Source organism: Aulostomus chinensis, chromosome 12, assembly GCF_037954235.1.
Source record: "Aulostomus chinensis isolate RoL2024-O1b breed Wild chromosome 12, RoL_Achi_v1.0, whole genome shotgun sequence".
Classification (NCBI taxonomy): domain Eukaryota; kingdom Metazoa; phylum Chordata; class Actinopteri; order Syngnathiformes; family Aulostomidae; genus Aulostomus; species Aulostomus chinensis.
The window spans coordinates 4,094,850-4,117,597 of NC_141331.1; the positions used below are offsets into that span (position 1 = coordinate 4,094,850).

At 45.1% G+C, this 22,748-nt stretch overlaps 1 protein-coding gene across 6 annotated transcripts in view; it reads left to right on the forward strand.

Moving 5' to 3' along the window:
- Nucleotides 1-11,494, forward strand: part of adarb1b (adenosine deaminase RNA specific B1b) — a 122,086-nt gene extending 110,592 nt beyond the window's left edge. For 5 of the 6 annotated variants that reach the window (XM_086219710.1, XM_086219713.1, XM_086219709.1 and 2 more), the window contains 3 exons: nucleotides 3,403-3,584; nucleotides 5,662-5,840; nucleotides 6,715-11,493. In XM_086219710.1, the coding sequence (XP_086075836.1) occupies nucleotides 3,403-3,584; nucleotides 5,662-5,840; nucleotides 6,715-6,891 (538 nt within the window). In that variant the 3' untranslated portion in view covers nucleotides 6,892-11,493. Of the gene's footprint in view, nucleotides 1-3,402; nucleotides 3,585-5,661; nucleotides 5,841-6,714 lie in introns of all 6 variants that reach the window. The other variant, XM_086219708.1, reaches the window with a different exon arrangement.
- The last annotated feature ends 11,254 nt before the right edge of the window (nucleotides 11,495-22,748 follow it).

A 22,748-nucleotide genomic window follows, 5' to 3' on the forward strand; every position in this document is an offset into this window, starting at 1 on the left:
GCTTGTCAGTGCTGCCACTAGATTCTGGAGTAAAGTCAGTAGAAGGCAAATAAGAACATTTGAAAAGTAAATGTATTTCTCCTGGTCAGGCTTTACTAGACAACCAGGAGGAGATGGCACCAGTTGCAGCGTAGCCATGACAACACGCCGCCTCAGACTTGATCTAGAGCCTTAAAACCAGCAATTTAAATTATCCCTTACAGTTAAGATAAGGATTACGCACGTCTTCCTTCCACTGTGAGAAAAGATTATACAAGGCTTCTCAGGCGGCTACCTTCTGCCTTCTCTTGGCACGGCTTTTAGCCAGGTAAGAAATGTGCTGCTCACCTGCTGCTGCCTCCCCAAGAGAGTGATTGATAGCCACAGGGCTGCTATTCAATACATTAACCGACTGCCACTCTTTGACCGTGTCCTCGGCGCTCCCCCTCCTTCCATATTGTTTTGCCCTTCCTCATTTTCCCTTTGATTACACGCTCAGCCCCGTGGCTTCGACGAGAACAAGCAGTTCTCCAGCGCATGTTGATCCCGCCTGAGCTCATTAGCAAACAGGCGAAGCTCTTATGGGTTATTTCTTCCTATTTGTCCTGTCGATATTTCCTCCGACGCTGATGCTCGTTTGTGTGTGTGTGTGTGTGCGCGTGTGTGTGTGTGTGTGTGTGTGTGTGTGTGTGTGTGTGTGTGTGTGTGTGCGCGTAGACGCACAGAGCATAATATTGAGTAGCACAAACAACTTTTTCTTACTTGTTGCCAATCAGAAATATAGACAGTTGACAGGAATGAAATTGAATGACTCTGGGGGAAAAAAAATAGTGTGTGTGTTTGTGGAGTGTGTTATATTCAGCTCTCAGGTGTAACACTGATGGTGTGTGTTATTGCGCTCGGTACAGACTCACAGCTGCGATTCAGAGATATCGTTTTTGCTCTCGCTCAGTTTCACACACAATGTCACGCACCTTCTCTCTCTCTCACACACACACACACACACACACACACACACACACACACACACACACACACACACAGAACATTGTATATTGTAAAAAAATCACACACACAGTAGCCCCAGGTCTCACACTTGTATATTCCTCATGTTGGTAATTTCACACACACTCAGTCAGCCTGAAGTGAAAAGTGCTCTTCTACACTCCATCGATGTCTTGTTGCTGTTGATTTGTATTGTTTTAATCACCTCTCGCAGGGTTTTTATGGTCAGAGATGGCGGGTGGTGCTGGTGAGGGTGGGGGTAACCACGCCCCCTTTTACCCCCCCGAATGACTTTTAGTTTTATTTCTGAATACCTGTACAGGATCATTCTTGTGTTGTTTGTTCCCAGAGACAATAGACAATAACTACTTATCTATTAATTATTCGTCACTTATCTTTTCTGTCACGAGTCCTTTATTAGAGGGTGGTAAAAACTGCAGTATCTGTAGTATATCTTAGCAGTATAACTAGATTCACCGAGCCTCCCCTGATGGTGCCTGAAGGCCCCCTGGGTCAGCCTCCCTCATGCTTTGAATACCTCTGATCTATATATTAACGCTTTAAAAGGCTCAAATCCCACCAGTACCCCCCCCCCCCCACACACACACACACACACACACACACACACACACCTCCCAGATCCTCATATAGCCTCACTGGTAGAGACAGAGGAGGGTCTGATTCTAAAAGTGGGTGGAAATAAAGTTTTAAATCCTTTGTGAGTATTAAGGAGCCTGTAATGTCGCAGCTATTTGATGTTTGCAGTCGCGAATGTACGAGACGATTCAGGCGTGGACGCCATGTTTGGGCTGCGTCTCTGGCTGCAGGTTAGCTGTGGGCTCGTGTTATTCGTAACAGACACAGCAGAACTGATCCAGCGTCTTCGGAAATCTGCAACAGGTGCATTGTGGGACGTTCCAGGTCCTGAAGAAGCCTCCTCAAGAACCTGACGCGATTCCTCGGACCTCTGCTCTCCCCGTGTTACAGAACACTCTCACAGTCTCCGCGTGACAAAAGCATATGAGGACTCTCTGTCTGAAATATTTCCTTGAAAGGTTTTCATATCTGCACACATCCACCAGAATATACGGCGATATGATTTATCTGTGACGGAGCGACATCAGAGCCACGCTGTTGCACCGGGTGACATGATTGTAGTTTATCTTGTCGGCTTCACACACACTTTCCATTATGTTGCTCCATAGTTGAGAAATGATCTGCTCCGTTTACGTCGTCCTGAGTGACATCCTCTAAATACAGCAGCTCAGCCTGTTTTTAAGGTGGAACTCGTATTTGTTATCGGTCTTTAAAGATTCGAGCAAATGGAGTGAGTGTGCAGACAAAACACAGAGAGAGGAAATCTAGAATAAGGCTAGCCTTGTCGTCTACATCGCTCTCTCTCATCTCCCTCTCCCATCTCTTCCATTTCAGTCCGACTCTATATGTGTTGAGGTCTCCCTCGGTGAGGTGGGCACGCGTCGCTTCACGGAGCATGTCAATGAGAAAATGACTGGGACGAGATGGCTAATGACACAGCACCGAAACACACAAGTTTGGCCAAATGAAATTGGATACCTCTGTAGGATTGTGCGTGTCACACTGCATGGCTGCTTGTATGCTAATCTATTTTCTGTATGTGCACCTACGACGTTTGCGTTTATACCTCCTGAATGGGGCGCGTTTCTAAGCACAGCAACCCCCCTTAATGAGAGAAGAGCTCAGAGCCGTGCTTTTAAATCTCAGGCCCTACTTTATACGTGGAGTCGAGTTGTTGGTAACGTGTTATGTTACTGGTTAAAACAGAAAAGTAATCTGATTACTCCTACGCCTTGTCACGCATTGATAACTGAGGTGCATTCAGAAAAATGACTCTGTAGAGGTTCAAGCCCTCAGTTTTCCAGACAAGTTTTTACCCTCGCCTGTGTTGGTTTTTGCCTTTTTCCAAAAAATAAGAGTAAATGTTAGAGATAGAAAGTCCTTCCTGGAATAATCCCTGACATAGTAAATCTGAAATTCACAAGCCGGACCTCCTGACCAGCACAACAAGAACGCTGGAAAACATGGCTGCCAGGAGCAGCAGCAGCAGGCAAGTGTGGACCGAGGAGGGGACCGAACTCCTCCCCAGCCTCTTTCATGAGGAGGACCCAGGTGGAGGGCAAAGACCACCAGTTTTGTTCCTGGGTTTGCTGCCTCTGCTTCCGTTACTGGGATTCGTTATGGCCTTGTGCTCAACACCGCCACCTTCTGTTCAAAATGTGTGTTGCGTTGCCTAGTTTATTTGATCCAAACTACGCGATTTCCTTTTATTGACGTTTTTTAAGTTTTTTGGGGGCGGCATGGCGGTAAAGAAAATGGATGGATATTTTATGGAATTTTGCTTGATAATTTTTTTCGTGTGTGTGTGTGTGTTTTCTGCAGGTGGAATGTGGTTGGCATCCAGGGCTCTTTGATGAGCTACTTCACGGAGCCGATCTACTTCTCCAGCATCATCCTGGGCAGCCTCTACCACGCTGACCACCTCTCCAGAGCCATGTACCAGCGCATCGCCGACATCGAGGACCTACCCCAGCAGTTCACCCTCAACAGACCTCTCCTCAGCGGTAAGAGCCGATATCTGGAGAGGAAGATAAAGAAAATCTTGAGATTGCAGCCCAAAGTTCAACTCACCGGGAGCGGAATTAATGACATTGTGTTCACGTATCATGTTTTGGTTGCATCTCCTTGTTAATCTTTGACAATCAGGCTCCAGCTGTCTAAATATCACAGAAGAGGACCGTAATCCTCGGCGGTAAACACATTTATCCAGCTCACGGGTCAATCCGCAGCAGGGAGACGGCTAGTGCTGTTTCTCCTCCGTTTGATTTGAGCTGACATTTACCGACTTCTTGTGGAATTTGAATCGTTCCATCTTTTTGTGTAAATTTTCATTCTTTGATTGACCTTTCAAGCAGACTGCGCCAGGACTCCTGCAGTTATTTTCTCGGTTTATTTCCCATTTTTAGTTTAGCATTGTAGCATGAGAAACGTCCCTGTAAGATACTCTTTTTACCTCTCTGTCATTATTTTTTATCTTATTGGATGAATTTCTGCTCCTTTTTTCACTTCTTCATCCATCCTTCTCATTTGCATAATGTCTACATACCTTTGCTCCAGACGACGGAGGAGATAATCAGCTCAAGCAAAAATCGTGAAACCTTCAGCGACCGGCTGAAAACTAGATATTATTGCTGAAAGTTTGAGGCAAAAAAACAAAAACACACGCGTCTCAGAGAAAAATGAAGTGTCCTGACTCATTGATGATCAGTGTCGAAGTGGGAGGCGGGCTTCCTGGGGGGGGGGGGTCACTGAGTAGAAATAGAATATTTCTTTAGTTATAAAGGCCACGCCATAGAACAAAATACATGATTAGAAATATAAAGCAGAGATTCTCTCATTCAGAGACTTTTACCAGTCAGAAAATTTTAAAAAATGCCTAAAGAAATTTTGATTATTCAGTATTTTTTCCTGGATTTTTGTGTGTTTATCGGATGGTTTAGTGAGAAGAGACAGGAAATACAGAAGAGTGATGGGTGTGTGTGTGTGTGTGTGTGTGTGTGTGTGTGTGGGGGGGGCATTCTACAAACTCCAGTACATGGACCTGTTCTTGTACTGCAGAGCCTGAACATCTTGACAGTACTCGGATTCGCTGAACGCTTGTTAGGAAGTGATATTGAAGTGGTCATTTGTTGAGATCCTGGGGGATGATAATGGGCTGTCATACCAGAGAGACCCCCACCCCCCCTCACCCACCCCCCAGCTCCTCCTCTCTGGCCCCTCTCTAAATGGAGGGTAAGGGAGATAATAGTTGGGGGACATTAACCTTTTCCGCTTTACAGAGTTTTGAGCGGTGAAGGTCTGTGGTGTGAGAGCATCGAGGATTAAATCCTGAGTGAATCATCGGCCACAAGTGCTGCCAAACCAAGGAACACACACACACACACACACACACACACACACACACACACATTTATAGCTTCCATATATCTCCCATTAATGCTGGAGATACACTGGAGGCCGATGCCTGGCAGCGTGCTGGAAGGTGTCTCCGTCCTCAGAGGTGCATGATGATGCTTGTCTCAGGAGGAAGGTCCGGGTCCACCAAAGCTTTCCTTCCTGCAGCTCGCGTCTCTTTTCAGTGGGAACGCAAGGACAAGGGAGAACCAAACGACAGCACACATCAAGGTGTTGCTTCACTCACAAAAACCAGTGATGTGTCTTCTCGCTCTGAGGTCTGATTCACACCTCACCAGAGCAGGGACGGGAGGAACTACCCGGTGCTGACATTTTCACTTCTGCAGATATTCCGTATTTTAGTAAATGCCGCACATCCGGACAGCACTGCCCAACGTTCCTGGCCAGGTGCCTTCAGGAGAGAGCTTGACGTCTTCAGTTTGGGAAAATACACTTTGGTGGACGAAGGTCCTGACTGTTGGAGCTCCTTTTGTGAATATTTGATAAACCCAAGCTGAGGCTTCTCAGGAAGCTGAGCGGCTCTGACTCTGAGAGCTTTGGAGGAAAAGCGCGATGATAGTAACCTCATTACTGACAGTCCTTTTTCTCCTAGAAAGCTCAGAGACATCTGTTAATATTTTAGGATCCTGCGGCTCGGTCTTTGATCTGTGTCTGATCTAATTTCAGGTATAAGCAATGCAGAAGCCCGACAGCCAGGCAAAGCCCCCAACTTCAGCGTGAACTGGACGGTGGGTGACCAGGCGCTGGAGGTGATCAACGCAACCACCGGCAAGGACGACATGGGCCGCGCTTCACGCCTCTGCAAACATGCCCTCTACAGCCGCTGGGTGCGCCTACACTCCAAGGTACAGGGACTCAGTCAGGCTTCAGTGCGCGCACACACACACACACACACACACACACGTGTGCAGATATCCTCACACAACCTGCAGCTGGGTTTATTATGCGTTTACGTCAGTACCATAAGAGACCAGGAGATTTGTCATATTGGAGATTTAATTCATGACAGCAATGGAAAAAAAAACAACAAAATTTTAAAGAAAAGTTTGACTCCCAAAAGGCCTCCCATATGATCTGACAAATTCCTGATATCAGGGTGAAAAGAAATTCTGAAAATCACAATCGTTGTTCGGCACTTAGCCCATGACACAGCGACGTCAGGGGTAATGACATCGTCTGCGTGATTTGATTTTGGCAACCCTCCCTGAAAATATACGACTGACGGACTCACAGTCGTCCTCACATTATCATACGTGTCTCATAACGTCTCTGGAGGAGTACGTTGGTCCGGGAGAGCCGCACAGAACTCTGAGCGTGTTCTGCTCACTGGTCCGCATCAACGCCGACTCTGAATCACAGGGTTTTAAAGACCAACTGTAATGAGTTGGATTGTTTGCAGGGGTCGTCATCCTGGGGTGACGTATTCAGGGACTGCAGCCAGCAATGGCTTTGAGTTATCAGTGTGAGGTGAAGCACATGCTACTGGACTACAAGTTGTAGTTTGAAACGTTGAGTATTGTAATCAATCATGATGAAGTTGTGTCTTGCCCAGTGTTTGGGGAGCTCCGTACAGCCTTAGAGGGGGTGTGGCGGGTCTAGAAAGAACTGAGGCAGAGCTGCAGTGAGTCATGACTCAAGATGACGGCTATGACCGATGAGTTCTTTCCGTCTTTTCCTTCATCTCTGACTTCCTTGTCTCTTTTATCTTCTCCTCGCCAGCTGTCATCCATCTTGCGGATCAAGGTGCTCAAGCCCAGTTCCTACCACGACGCCAAGCAGGCAGCCGCAGAGTACCACTCTGCCAAGCAAGCGCTCATCAAGGCTTTCCACAAAGCCGGCCTTGGGGCCTGGGTCAAAAAGCCCATCGAGCAAGACCAGTTCACCCTCAGCTCCTGAGGGAGTAAAGGGACCAATGGATTCTGAACCCCCCACTCCTTTTCCCCCTGACCCAGGCCAGAAAGACAGACAGCCCCCATATTAACAGCCAGCCCACACAGACACTTACCTCCGTCCCATGTGTTTGCACGCACTTGCAGTTTTAACTTGTGGAAATAAGTGTGCATAGTTTCACAAACCATCCATATCTCATCGTTCTCATTCCTCCGGGGACCTCCGCCTCGCCACGTCTTCTCTCATCTTCTTTGTATTTTAATTTGAATGGATGGTGGGTTTTTCCATCTGTGTGTTTTATGTTCAAAACTGGAACCCATGAGAAACAACTAGTTTTTTTGTTTTTTTTGTTTTATTTCCCATAAAGGTTTTTATGTTGTAGAGGTGAACTTTTATTTTCGAGAGAGAGAGAGAGAGACGAGTGTAGTCGGTTTAGGGTAAAAATGTAGCCTAGAGAAAAAAACGTGGCTCTTTGTCAACTAAAACCAATGTGTATGGACCTAAAAAATGTTCTTAATATTAATAATAATAATAATAATAATCACTATGACAAACTTTTAATTTAAGATGCATCAACTTCAGGATGTAAATCTAGTATAAAAAGAAAGAGTGCATAAAATAGTTGTAACATTTAATGTGTGTTATTTGGTCCGTTCCTTAGATGCGACTACATGTTGTTTGCGTCTTTATTAAAGATGTTGCAAAATATTGTGGCCAGGTGTCACCACACTTCATCTTTCTTTGGTCTCATTCACTCATTTGTTCTCTAAGTTATTTCACGTTCACGTCATACTTGAACTGTGGGGGGAGGGGTCACGTTGGGTTTCCCTCCCCGAGCTCGCCTGGGTCTCGGGACAAGCTTTGGGAGGTTGCTGCACGTTGTATTTTTCCTTGATCTAAGCCATGGCTTTGCATGGGAACTGAAGTGGGAGGCCCACAGAGCAGAAAAACATGCGGTGAAGAGCCCCGTGCGTGAATGAATGCCAGCATATTCCTCCACAGGCAGCTTTGAATCTGTGTCTATTTTCTAGATTTCTTGTGATGGTTTGATTTTTATTTCCTAATTTTTTTTTTTCTTCTTTGGGAGGGGGAGGGGGGGCAGAGATGTTTTGTTGTTTTGTTTTGTTAAAATTGGGCATTTGAGGATTGGGGATCATTCTGCAGTGAACATAGAATAAACAGATCTTGTCACTTTGTGGCCGGGATTCACCATAACTGTCAGTCTAACTATTTACATACGGCATTAGTGTGTGTACTGTTGGTGTGTCACAACGTTACATTCACCAGACGCCACATTATGCCAGTTTGTAGTGATTGTTTGAGGTGCAGTCATGTGATCCCTCCAAGTGAGGACTTTGTCTTATAACCTCTGGAGAAACAGTGAAGTCGCATGCGGCCCCTGTGGGAACACACTAGGGGTCGACCGATCGCCAGATCCCACATTCAGCATTTTTACAATCACTGGAATCAATTTTTTAAAATCTGATCGTCAATAAATGCATTTAAAGCTACAGTGCATCATATTTTTATATAAACCAACGTCACTGTCATTCAAGCCCTTGCCACGCAAAGCTCATCAAGCTAACCTGGTTATCTCTTGGAGTTTGCGTATGTGGCGACATACCAGAAGCTCATTGGTCCCCTGCGAACTTGAACGAGGGTAAATAATTTAATTGTTTGGCTCTTCTTACTTTACAAATATCGCCGGACCAAATGTATCAAATTTAGACGGTGAAACCAGTCACTTCATGGGGCTGTGTAATGCTTGAAACAACTCAGCCTCCATTTTAGAGTCACAACAAGGGAGTAGGCTACGGCTGACACGGCTACCTCCAGTTAGCCCTCTGCTAACGTATAAGAGGGTAACTAATTTCATCGTGTGGCTCTTAACTTTTCTAATGTCAAATACAGATGTCGAAACAAGTCATTATGCGGGAGTTTGGCACCCAAAAACGTAGGCTTCGTTTTACAGTTGCAACAGAAATCGCTGCGTGTTAAGTATTGATTCCAAATATCGGTTATCGACTGACAACTTTGACTACTAATTATCTGCGTCGGCCCTGAAAAAGCACATCGGTCCACCCCTAGAGGACCCTCACAGGCGTCTGCTGATATCAGATCAACTAACAGTAGTTTACAATCCAGTGTGTCACAGTGTGATGTCAATCTAGACGCTCGTTCTACACTTACTTCCGGTTCAAAGACCCTCGTGAGCTGACTTGAATCCAGTGCTTCATTGCCTCATGTTTTATAAACGAGGGCACAATCCAAACAGTGAATTCCCAGTAGTAGGAAATGTAGGTGTGTGTGTGTGTGTGTGCGCGCGCGAGCGCAATCTGTGTGTGTGCTCAGGCCACGTCACTTTAAGCATACTCTGGAATCTCCACCAAAGATGATGTCCGTGTGTGTTTCTGCCGCCGTATTTCCCCTCACGAAGTTCAGTTTGAAATAACTCATGTTTGGTTTTTGTAACCCACTGAACAATGTGCTTTTTCTTCTGATTTGTACAAAACCTGTTTGTTCCATTGGATATGGAGTGTTATTAGACTTCTTCAGTGCGTCATAGTGTGACCCATGATTGCTGCAATAGTCCGTTTTTTTGTATGTAAGGAACTCATTCTGTTCCTGTACAATCAGCTCTTCCCATCCTGAAGCCTTTTTCCTGTTTCTGAAGATGTTTAATGTCAGATTTACTGGGCACCATCAACCCTGCTGTGATTATGACGAGCTTCACTCCCATCGTAGCCACCCGTGTTCAGAGAATAGGTGCACTGTACAATGCCTCAGCTGTAGCTGCATCCACCAGCTGGCACGTGTGATGTCATTATGTACCTCTGTCACTTTGATTCAATGCGTGTGTATCAGAAAACTATAAAGCAGAAAATATCAATCAGCGGTACAGCCGGATATTGTTGCCACGCCAGAAAAACTGATCAGTGACACGTTACAACTTGAAAAGCCGATGGTCACAATGAGATATTTTCACGTTAAAATATAAACTCACCCCGTGAAGATAAGAAACGTCTCTTGTTAACAGAACCTGTTTGTACGAAGTGGAGTATTTCATGGTGTGCCAAGCTCTGAGTCAGCCGAGGCTGTTGCTGCGTTCATGCTCGGATGAGGAAGCGACCTGCAGATGCCTGGGTGGAGTTACAGGGCGATTCTGATGTTACTGGTCAGACACTATGCAGACGATACACTGATATCCTATCAGATGTCAGTGTCATGTAGTAACGTGAAAATGTTTTCATTGCAACGGGTGTTTTTCATGTTGCAACGTGTTTTATGTTCTGACCAGATATTTACATGATAACAGGATATTTTCATGTTCTTGCAACAGACAGTCTCATCACTTTTCCGTCTAAAAGAACCTACTTATCTTGTTGTAACATGAAATATCTGATGTTATGAAGCCATTGGTCAACCTTGACCATTGTTGAGATGAAAAGTCCTGTTTTAATCAACAAACAGATGAACCGAAGAAGAAGAATTTCATACTTTGATTGACTTTTACTCCGTGGTATTGATCAGATAATATCAGATCAAATGTTACATTGAGATACCGATCAGATATCAGTGTCACGTCATCACAAAAATGGTCTTATAATAACCAGATATTCTTCCTGTTATAACAAGGCGTTTGTGGTTTTACTGCTGACACGGCCAAACAACAGTTTGTTGTAACAAGATGTTTTATGACATCAACTTGTTATAAGCAACTTGTCTTGTTACAGAGTGAACCCTTATTTTGTAATAATGTGGAAATACTTTCTTATAACACGTCAAACACATTGTTCTAACGAATCTATCGTGGTATTACATGAAACCGATCAGTTTTTCTCTCTCTCGTGTAGCAGGAAGCCGCCGCGCTATGGTTGTGGTGAAACTTAAAAGACAAAAAAAGTGAAACAGCGGTGCCCCCTGACTGACTATTAGACCCACACCAAAGTTGCTAGCAATACTCCTGATGTCTCCTTTAATGTCACTTTACCACAAACCGGAGTCCGAGTGAAGATCCCTCCCCCTGTGGCCCCGCCTTTGTTCCGCTCCCGTTATGACCTCCCTACAAAGCTGTCTGAGGTGTTTTGTACATTTCCCCCCTAAAGACTGCCTGCTTTCGTTTTTTTTTTAATTATTTTCTTTTTCGTTCGACTGCACTAAAGATGTCAACTGATGATGTCATGATGAGAAACTGTCCCCGTCTATGGATCGGATGGCAACTATCACAGCAAGAACTGAACTGCATTTGCTTAACCCTTTGTGAATCCTCAGTGATGGTCAGTGTCCCTCCTGCAGCTGCGTCTGTAGCCGGTTTTTCTTTTCAAGTCTCCGGAGTGGTCAGTGTTTGTCACTCTGGGTCCAGAACCGACCCCCCACACCCCCTCCCGTCGTCCGATGTGTGAAATCCTCTGCCAACAGAATCTACAACCTTGCATGTACTACCAACACTGACGCTGCACCTAGCATGAAGACAAACTTTTAAAGGACTCGTGTAGAAAAAAATAAAAAAAGAAGCTAAAGATAGATACATAAAATGAACAAAAAAGAATAAAAGAGTTCTTAGTTTACTTTTGCACATGGTTGGGTTTCTTTCTTATCAGGCCTGTGTGGAATCATTGAAGGTGTGGCCGTACGACAGAAATGTTCATGCTCACTTCTGGGTTGTTGTTTTTTTTGGGGGTTTTAAGAATTTAGCATCAAGCTAGCAGGCCCATACATGCGGGTCGTTGCTTCCAGTGTTGCATTTTCATCAGATTTGCTCGTCCTGCTCAGACGGGGCTGCCATCTTGGACAAACTGCATCAGGCTGAGTTTGTCACCGCCAGCGAGTGCAGTGTTATAAATGGTTTCCCTTAAAAAAACTACTGGTCCTGCTCAAAGGTGACGAATATGTCTTGGCCGCTGTTGATGTGGAACTCAAGTTTGAGTCTCAGAGAAACTGATAAACGTGCCCACACTGATGTCAACACACATTTCTTGAACACTTTGACGGCACGTTAGAAAAGTTCAAAGTCCAATTCAATTTGTTCTCAATGATTCGTTTGTTCACCTTCGCCCAACACCAACCTGCATTCCCCTGAGTTACAAATACAACACTGGATTAAATCAAAGGTATCACGTTTACCCGACACTACACAGAATATACACGTATTTAGATAGAATATTTATCCTGTCTTGATGGCAGAAACTTAATTGCATCGTTTGCTCTTGAGTTGTCATCAACTTCAAAATCATGTCATTCATCTGGCTCGACTGAACGAGCGATCACTGGTGAACAGTTCCAAATGCATCATGAATAGATGGCGAGGAGCTGGGGAGCTTGAAGTGCTCGCGGAGGGAAACTGTTTCTCAGACAATTTGCAAATGTGTTTGTCAGTCAGCCTCAAGGTGAGGCCGGATTAGTCAGACGCAAGTGTCTCATGCATTTTACTGCTGGTTTTAATCTTCAGCTCACACAGGGAAGTGAAGTCAGGTCATCCAGTCGTGTGCATGTGTGTGCGCGCGCGCGTTAGCGGTGAACTTCAAGTGTTGTCGTGCAGATTCACCAGTGACGTGCAAACCCCACCCCCTTTTCTACATCAGCATTACGGAGCATCTCGGGCCACAAATATGTCGGATCTCTCGGCAAAGCCCAGCAGGAACGTCGCGACAGTGGTCAGTCAGTTACACCCCCTGTGGTCAATCGAAGCACAGCATTAATCGTGCAATACAGATGTGTGAACATGTGACAGGTGGCACTTTTTTGTGCAGCAGGTCACATTTTTCTCCCTCACTGCCCGATGTTGTGGTCCTTCGGGCGATTGTAGCGCTGGAACCTCCACAGAAGCGGCTCTGTTTGGTCTGATGCTGCCCCTGCAGCGCCAACACAGCCGGCTAAGAAGAAAAGGTCCCGCTGACGTGTAGCAGACGGCCTCCGTGTCTTCCAGGTGTCAGGAACCAGAAATGTCCTCATCACTCGTGGATTTACAGTTAATCTTAAGTGAAAACTCCCAGCAACTTTCACCGAGAACTCCGGCAAACTTCACATTCGGTCAGAGAACTCGGATCTGAGGAAAGTCTGGAATTCTGCACAGGAAATGTAGAAATTATGGAGGGCATCCAGTCCACCGAGAATATATATGTGTTTGAGGCGGTTCCAGCACATACGACCATCAAATCAATAATAAATCACAAATCAAACTTGGTTTTAAGCTCTGGGGCTCAGAACTCTATTGACATGATGAAAGCTACAGAGGAGGATTTAAAGAGCCCTGACAGGCGAACGCAGCCCAGACCAAACATGTTGGAAACGCTCTGCTCCTTAATAATTCAAAACCCTTTTGCTCAGTCTTAACAGTCTTGCTGCTGTTTACATAACCATTGATGTTCTCACTTCTGTCAGGTTACAAGCGCTTTCTACTACATCCCATTTAACACGGCCAGCCACCGAACATCAGCCGTCAAAGACGTGTCAAATATTGAAATTCCTCACAATCCTGTGCTTCATGTCAGGTGAGTGGAGTTTGACAGCGTGTTTGGAGAACTTCTAGCAGGGATATTCGAACATCATTTTAGTAAATGGGAGTAACATTTCCCCCGACAGCGTGAAGGGTTATAAAGTTTTAAAATTACTTCCATGTACTACTTCCCCTGGTCTGGCTAGAAAGTCCACTGACTGAGGATGGCACACTTCAAGGGTGATCCTGAGATTTTTCAGTCTGAGCCTCATTTTCCCCGCGTTTGTGTGGAGATAATTGATGTGGCCCAAAATGATGGGAGTGATTCTAATATTGAGAGTGAACTCTGTTTGTTTGCGCCTCTGAAAGGCTCAGCTTGCTGGTGCAGCAGAGATGATGTACCTATGTAGTCCAACACAGTTTTTTAAGCAACACAAAAAGCTTTGAGTCTGAAGAACAAAACACGACCATCCTTTAAACTTTTGTTATCCACATCCTTGTTTCAGGCGTGTCACCAAAAACCTGCAGACTTTGAGACGAGGGAGCCAAACAATGCCAAACGTGCACCAGGCCATTATCAAGACTCCCCGGGAGAGCGAGTAACTGTGGTGTCTGCTGCTGTCCTGCAGGGCTTCTGCGTGTAACGGTACAGATGCTACGTCAACAGAAGAACCTCTGACCGCTGGCGTCAGCAGTATCTCTCAGCAGCGTTTTCATTCACCATTTTTATTCCTTGATGAAGGATTTATTGTCTTATTTGACTGGCAGTTTTGATCTCAATCACACTCGACGGTCTGCTGGCTGCAGAGACGAGCGTGTTCATCAACGCGTAGCCACAACTTCAGCGTGTTCCTGTCTCTCAAATGTCATCTAACGCAAAGTGTTTTAACGCTGCTGGCTGAATCACACTGATACTGATTCACGTAAAGATGCTTCATCCATCCATCCATCCATTTGTTTTTCCTCTTATCCTGTTAAGGGTTGCAGGTGGTGGAGCCTATCCCAGCAGCCTTCCCCCTGGACAGGTCACCAGTCCATGGCAGGGCCAACACATAGAGACAGACAACCATTCACACTCACAGTCACACCTACGGTCAATTTAGAGTCTGGATTAACCTGGTCCCCTCTTGATGTCTTTGGACTGTGGAGGAAGCTGGAGAACCAGAGAGAACCCACGTAGGAACAGGGAGAACATGGAGACTCACCCAGAAAGACCCCGTGCTCCAGCCGGGCTGGAAGCCGGAACCTTCTTGCTGGGAGGCGACGGTGCTGACCACTGCACCACCGTGCCGCCAAATGCTTCACCCATTAACTGTAATTTAATGACCGAAACCAAGTCACCTGCAACAGCTGCAGCTGAAGTTAGCAGTTAGCAACATGCCTTGAAACTGAGAGCTTTGGACTCAAAATTATACATTTGCAAAGTAAAAGATCCATTAAAAAAAAAAAAGCAACTGTTGTGCAACAAATTGGGTAGCAACAGCAGTGCTGAGGTGACGCTAACCTTGGTCAAACCTACCCCGACGGCGTCACTTCTTCTCTTTCTGTCGGTGATTTTGTCAGGCAATCACAACATCAGTTACAGCCTTTTGACGCAGACGTGGCCAGTTGTGGCATTGTTGCTATCGGTTGCGCTGATTCAAATGACATCGCCCAATCGAGTGGATGGGAAAACATGTCCCCGGCTGGAATAGGCTAACGATCCTATCAGTCACGGTGGTCATCTGGGGAACCTGATCGACGGCTGTTCATGTATGATTTCATCAGGATCCTCTGACAGACTGCAGTCATGTTAAACAATAACTCCAGATGTGGAAATGTAACATGGGTGAGACATGGATCCAGGCGTGGAGGTGGCGGGCGAGGCTGCCCCGTCCTCTCCGGTGCTGTCTGGGTGTGAGGGAGAGGGCAGCAGCTTGTGCCCCTGAGAGAAATGACAAATCATTAGCTCTGGTCCAGGGGTAAATGGGAGCCGCTCTCTTTCAAGGCCCACATTTCCATTTCAATTTTCTGCTCAACAGAGTTGATGTATGTGGAAAATCACATGGCAAGACCAGTCTCCACCACGGCCAGCTTCACCCTCCTGTTATTCACTGGCTCCAGTACCTCTGTGACCTTGTGTGTGTGTGTGTGTGTGTCACTATACTGTTACTGTATTCAAGGCAAAGAGGCAAGTCTCCTAGTAGAAATGTGTTAAAAAAAAACAAGCATAAGAATTTATTCAAAAAAATGAGTGTAGTAAGTTATTAATAGCATGTAATGACAGAGGAATCGTGAGTAATGCACGAATGTACTTTTGTGAATGACTTATTAGATGTTGGACTGGTGAGAGATTGCGTTTTTCCAGGCTTTAGATGAGGTAATGATGCTGTGACCGCTCGGAGCAAACTCTTCAAGGCCGACCGTCATCCAAACAACCTCAGATTAAAGGTCCTCACACCTACATTCTCTCCTAAAATATGCTTGAAACTCTATATAAAGAGCAGAGGAACACACTATGAATATTTTCTGGGTTACAGGCCCTAAAGTACATAGGGATGTACTTTGTGCGGAGCTTGTTTGAGAAGCTTTCCAAGTGGGTGCTGTTGGTATGTTCCCATCGTCCGCTCTACTACTATCATGAGTCATTTTCATACCTGGGGAGCAATACTTATTTATTTATTTATACTTTTTTAAGACGCTTCTCCCTCTCCAGTCTCACCTCAATGGATAGTCCCCAACTTCAATCTCGAACCAACCGAGTTATCAGAATCGGCTAACGAGCAGCATAAATTGAGTTGACTCCACATCCCCAGTCAGCTGGTAATTGCCGAACGTCTCTTTGGCACCGTGCTGGTGGGGCTACACTGCAGTTTGCTCAGCGGTAACGCTGAGTGTTGCTGTGTGTGAGAGGAGAGAAGATAGACTCGGAATAGAGAAGAAAGTGTCAAGAGGAGACACAGATTGAACTTATCTGTGAGCTCAGGCCTTCCTTTGTCAGAACAGCCCCTTTCTGATGAAGACTCTTTGAACCTGACAGAATAATTAAAATGGAAGGAGGAAAAGCTGACATTTGCATTTTGACCTTTTTGATTTATGTGTCGAAAATAGCTCTGCCGTTTCCTCCTGAACACATTACAAAATCATTCTGTCCTTGTATGCGTGTGTGTGTGTGTGTGTGTGTGTGATTGTGTGTGATTGTGTGTACAAGAGCACATTTAAGCTTGCGTTCAGGCAGTGTATTTTTATGTGTGTGGGGAAAGAATAAAAGAATAGATTTATGGCATATTACCCAGCCATCTCTTCATTAATGAGCTGTTTTCCTGCAAGCCGTCCCTATTTGAATAGCTAAATTGTCCGAGCAGTGTGAAACGAGCACTAATAGCCGAGTGCCCTTGTCACTGACAGCCTCGCCGCCAAAGTCAGACTGAAGATCCTTGGACTTCTGTATGTGTGTGTGTGTGTGTGAGAGAGAGAGAGAGAGAGAGAGAGAGAGAGAGAGAGAGAGAGAGAGAGACATGATCAGAAACAATAATTTAAGTCTTCCTACTTTGGTTTCATAATTCCCACTGTGACTTATTTCAGGAGCAAAGGAAAACTTTCCCAAGTTTCAGTCGCTTCATCTTTAAAGAATTAGTTCGACATTTTCAGAAATACACCTTTTTGACAAGTAGATAAAAAGAAGAGAAAGAAAAGCAACTGGAAGATGGGAAAGTTCAAACCTCTGACGTGGGAGAACACGCTGAACGCCTGTTGAACTCAGAATATCCTGCAAGGATGGCGGGATGTTACTGAGGGCGCCGTCACCAGCATTTGTACTTCACAGCTCTGCACGGTGAAGCTAGTTTTTGCTCGACTAATGGAGCGTTAGCCTTCTGCCTTCTGCCTGCAGTGTAAAGGCTTTAATTTGTATTTATTCTTCAGGCGGTCGTTGATGTAAAACAAAACAACAACACGCAAGCAGCACAGGAATTTGCAGCTTCTGCTGGTCACTTTTTGCAGCAACGCTCTCCAGACAGAGTTGGGTTTGAAAACCTGACTGGAGCTGAAGAGCGTCACTCCCCTCCAGGCTGCTGTCTCTTGTGCTGTTTTCCGATCGGTTCTTTTGAGGAAGATAAGGAAGCTGTGTAGAATGCTGAGGGGTTGTGGGTACTGTAGTTTGACTCTGACATGTTATGGATTTTCAAGTAATTGTGTCTTCATTGTAGAATGAGAATATGATCTGACATCAGTGTGGCCTTTAACCAATGCTCTGATGCTGAGAAAAAGAGAAGTAATACCTTTTCCCTTCTCGGCACCTTCAGCTTTCGTTATAGTGAGACCCTACCAACACATATGACCTGCACACGGGCTCATGTGGCGTGTCGATGTTGATCCTTGAACAGTGTCCTTCATGTTGGGGGTGTTGTGCTCGACCCTGAGGAAGACGGAGCTTTACACCTTTCTATTTCAAACAAGCAGGAATAAGCTGTTGATGAAGAAGCTTCGGAGGTGCTTATGTTGGAGTTTGTCAAATTTAGACAGATCCACTTCACTTACTTCCCATCTTTATGCTTTGCTAGCTAAATGGCTGCGGTCTTAATATTCGCGGCACCAATCGTGAGATAGATATTGATGGTCGGGTGCAGGGAGGCAAAATCCCCCAAATGATTGCTTTAACACATTAACACAACCCTCAGTTGCATTTGTTTTATAATAACCTGGTTTTGTTGCCAACAAAAATCTCAGGTTCTCCTTCAATGCCAGCCGTATTTTTACAGGGGCAGCATGGCTTGCTGGTAGAGCAGCCGTCTAGCAACCGAAAGGTCACTGGTTCGATCCTCACTTCCCCCGGTGAACCCCTAGTAGCTCCTGTTGGACCTGGGATGGACTGGTGACCCATCCAGGGTGAACCCCGCCTCTCACCCGATGTCGGCTGGGAAAGGTTCCAGTCCCCCTGCAAACCGTAAAGGAAAAGCGTTACAGGAAATGGTTTGATGGATGATGGTGGATGGATGGATGAAGCCGTTGGGTGCAGCGGGGTGGGACATTGACCGGTTCCTCTACTTGCTGCTGGTGCTGCTGCTGTAACTCTATGGTGTCACTTTCCCATCTTTATTGTGCAGTTAAACTGAATACATTTGCAATCAAACATTAACTTGAGAGCAATCACTGCAAGTGAAATGTATTATGTATTACAGTGAATCCCAAAGTTTTTGAATGCAAATGTGAAAGTTTTCCTCGCTCCGGAGCCAAGTCTCCAGGGTGAGATGCACACTGAAGGATGCACAGCACATCGCTGGCCAGTCGCAATCGCAGTTGGCTCGGGAGACGGAAGGCAGAAGTTTTGGATTCACAAAGAAAGTTTTGGATTCATATTGATGCATTTTTAATCACAAACATGAACTTGTAATGAAATGTCTTTATTTTTATTTATGTCGCAAATGTATTCTGTTTGATTGCATGAAACAATGACAGTAGCTGTGTATGAAGCAGATTTTGGGATGTGGACTCAATGACAGCTTGTCCTGAGAAACATCCCATTATGGCCAAGAGCCCGGCTTCTGTGTTACCAGATAAAAGTCTCCTATTGCAACAGTCCCTCTTTTATTTGCTCTCTGCTCCCCCAGCAGGATTTTAACGCAGCTTGTTTCCAGTCCTTCTATCACACTCTCCCTCAGAGAGTATCTGTAAAAAAACAGAAGCTGACGCTGACGTCCTAGCACCACATTCTCCAGTGCTTCAGTTCAGAAAATGGAAGATCGGTAACGTTGTAAATAATTTCATTGGAAAATGAGGTTGAAGTAGATGCGCACATTATTGAGGTTCATGATTTCAGAGGCTGTACGTGAAACACGAGCCGCTGGTCTTCCCTCTGCCCCTCCTGACTTACAATTCTACAATTCTACAATTTCATTTAGCAGACGCTTTTGTCCAAAGCGACGTACAACACAAGCAAGAATTTAGACCTAATTAAGGAAAAGTCCATAGGAAGCGCAAAAGTGCTTCAGTTGTGATTTGGTCACAGGTACTGCCATCTAGTGGCAGAAGAAGTGTCGCCCCCCCTCCCCCCCTTTTTTTTTTTTTTTTTTTTATATAACAGACATACAACATGACACAACACAGTTGGTGCTACATAATCACTAAGTGCTGGGTCTTGGACCCTCTGACTTATTCTACCCCAAAGAGGAGCAGAGTCAGGTTCAGTGCCTCGGTGCTCTCTGAACAATTGAGTCTTCAATTGTCTCTTAAAAGTAGAGAGGGACTCAGCAGAACGCACAGAGTTCGGTAGTTCGTTCCACCATTTGGGAACGACAGAAGCGAAGAGTCTGGCTAGAGATTTGGAGCAGCGCTGGGCTGGAAGCACCAGGCGTCTTTGGCATGCAACTTCACTCCTGTGCTCTTCCACCTCTTGGATCTCTGTATTCCTCAGTTACCTGCATCATTTCTCCTGGATGTGACTGAAACTTTACAACTTTACTGTCCAACCGAGTCCAGAAAATCAAAACTGTACAGTGTCGGGCTGATACCTGATAATGTGCAGTCACACCTGCATCGTAATTCAACTTAACAACCTACAAATGTCCTCGCTGCTGTTGTTGAGGGAGTGTGTGCTTCAAGGACGCCACATTAAACTAATATTTTGTTATGTGCGCTTTCAAAATGTGCAAGGAAGTTTAAACAGTACATGCAATTTAAAGATCCAATTACACCACAAACGAAACATTTCTTATTTAAGGGGGCTGTCACAGTAATTTATCTTTAAATGAGGCATTTGTTTTTCCGCTTTAAAAAAAACAAAAAACAAATAGTTCTTAATTTAAAAGAAAAACAAAAAAAAAGAAATCTTCCTCGAGCAATACTTTTTGGAGGCATTAAATGCCGGAATGAATTTTGAGCAGAATCTGAATTCCCAGAGCCCTGAAACAGAGCAGAAGGAGAAACAAAGAACAAACAACGAGCCAGAGAGGGAATTGTCAGGTTCAGGATTCAGGAAAGACTGAGAAGAAAACACATTTGTTGTGAACCCTGGAGTTTAAGCCTATGAAATATAACAAGCACAGAGGAAAAAGTTGGAGAATCTCGGGAGACCCCGATGAATCATCCCGGGTCCATCACGATCGATCTGAAAGACGGTAAAAATAGAGACAAGCAGGCTCACAATTGCTTCAGATGTCTGCACTGAAAATAAATCAGCACAAGTGTGAATAATTTAATCATTTCTCAGAGATGAGCTTTTGTTAAAGATGTTAAGAAATAGAGGAGAAAAACTTATTGACCCATATAGAATGTTTTTTCTGCTTTTCCCTCAAGTCAAAGTGCAAAAATTAGTATTTTTCTGGATATCTTATTCATCTTTTTTTTTTTGTAGTTGACTTTTGCGAGAAAAAAAGAAAGAAAAAAGAAAGAAAGAAAGCTACTTCTGCTGCTCATCAATTGTCTTCCTGCATAAAGAGAGGAATCCTCACCCCAGCAGAGCTTGAACAATTAAAAACGGCTCCTGAGCCGTGGCTATGACGGCACCAACGTCTGTCTTGGCTTGAGTCGAATAAAAGTGGTATTTTGGCTTTTGTTTTTTTCTGGGAAGATCTTTTTTTTTTTTTTAAAAAAAGAGAGAGACACGTCACTAATTTCATCCAAAAACATACCCAGGGACTTTAAACTGCTACTAGATTAGCAACACCATTGTGAGTCAGGTTTAAAGGAAAGAAGCTCCTCTTCTAAGGGATGGCGAATGACGAATGACAAGGATGGACTAAGGTACATCTTTTGTGTGTGTGTGTGTGTGTGTGTGTGTGTGTGTGTGTGTGTGTGTGTGTGTGTGTGTGTGTGTGTGTGTGCTAATCGTAAAACACAATCCAGCACGTAAAATCAAGCAACATCAGACAGATCCATGAAAGTAAGATTTCAGTGGAGACACTCGACCGTGGGCATCTGTATTATACTGCCATCTGGTGGTCATGTTATGCCACTATCTGAAAACAATTTCATAAAAGTAATAATTATTGAAATCACATAAATATTTTCAGAGTTCCGATGGGAAAAAAAAGCACTGCCAAAATTTTGAGACGACAGTCCCTCGCAACGCGCCGTGATGTCAGCAGTCTGTCAGGTGTCGGGAGGTTGTCGCTGTACCCGCCCGTAAAGTCTGAATCATCGGCACCATCACGCTCTCTAGTCTATCGTCCTGCTCTGCCATTAAAACACCCACAGCCACGAGAGTCCCCAAAGAATCCAGAAGTGTCCAAGGCTAAACAATAATAATAATAAATAAATAAATGTTATCCCTGGAATACCTGGTAGGGTTTGCTGTCTCACCGACTGAGAGGATTCTGTCCATCAGTTCACTCTCTTGCTCCAGAGAAGAGACGGTTTTTTTATGGGCTTTTCAGCATCAAATACGCAAATATGCTTCCGTCTGCCTGACCATTCGCCGCGTGTCGGCCCCAGCAATAAACCAGTTCTGGCTGGATAGAGAAATTCAAAACGGAGCTCATGCAGGATTGTAAATGTGACACAGAACTTTTGTCTTTAGTCATGTCACAACCAAATGAAGCCCAGCATGTTGCAGCCCCCCCCAGCCTGACTAAAGTCAAAAGTAGAAGCCAGACTTTCCCCCGCAGGCAGTGCATCGCCTGAGCCTCCTGTTGAGCTCCAGGAAAGCAGCGGGCTAATTAACGAGCATCACTCTCAGGTATTTCATCAGCTGCTTGGTAGGCACTGAGGAATGCAGCCATCGTGCTCCCCACGAAACCGCGTCCACAGTCTGGCTTTCTACTGCCACACGCGAGGCGTGCAAGCCAAAAACTTTTACAGTCCCCATTTTTCACACCAGCACACAACTTACCTGGACTGCGCAGGCAGTCTGGGAGATGACGGATGACCATCAGTGGCCTCTGACTGTGAGAGCCAAACCACAGAGAAACAGCTCACAATGTGAGAACAACGCAGGGTGCGAACCACAACGGAAACCCCTGAGAAGGCAAAATGACTTCTGCAGGATTTTCGAAGGAAAAGTGGATCACACGGGATGTGTTAACCCCTAAACGAGCCGGATAATCGTCCTTGAGGACTGAGGCAATCAGGTGGCAAGGGGGTAAATAAATGCCTCAGCCTGACAGGTCAAATGGTGAAAACCACCTACTAATGTTCAGGTGTCAAATACCATCTAGTGGCCATAGTAATTAAGATGCACCACGGGAAGATGACGTCAATTAAAGGTAGGAGAAATCCGTCTCAGGAGGTGGAGGATATTTTGTGGCTGTTTCGACGGGACGTTCACGTACTGTCCGGCTTCAGCGCCATCAGCTGTTGATTTTGTGTCACCACTGATGAGTCCGTCTGCCTTCACAACAAAGCTCGTTTCCTCCTAAAGTTAAGGCATATTTGGGAATCGTTATTTAATAAAAAATACATTTTCATCATTTTCTCTCTTCCGATAGCTTCCAAGTGAAGTGACAGTGCGACC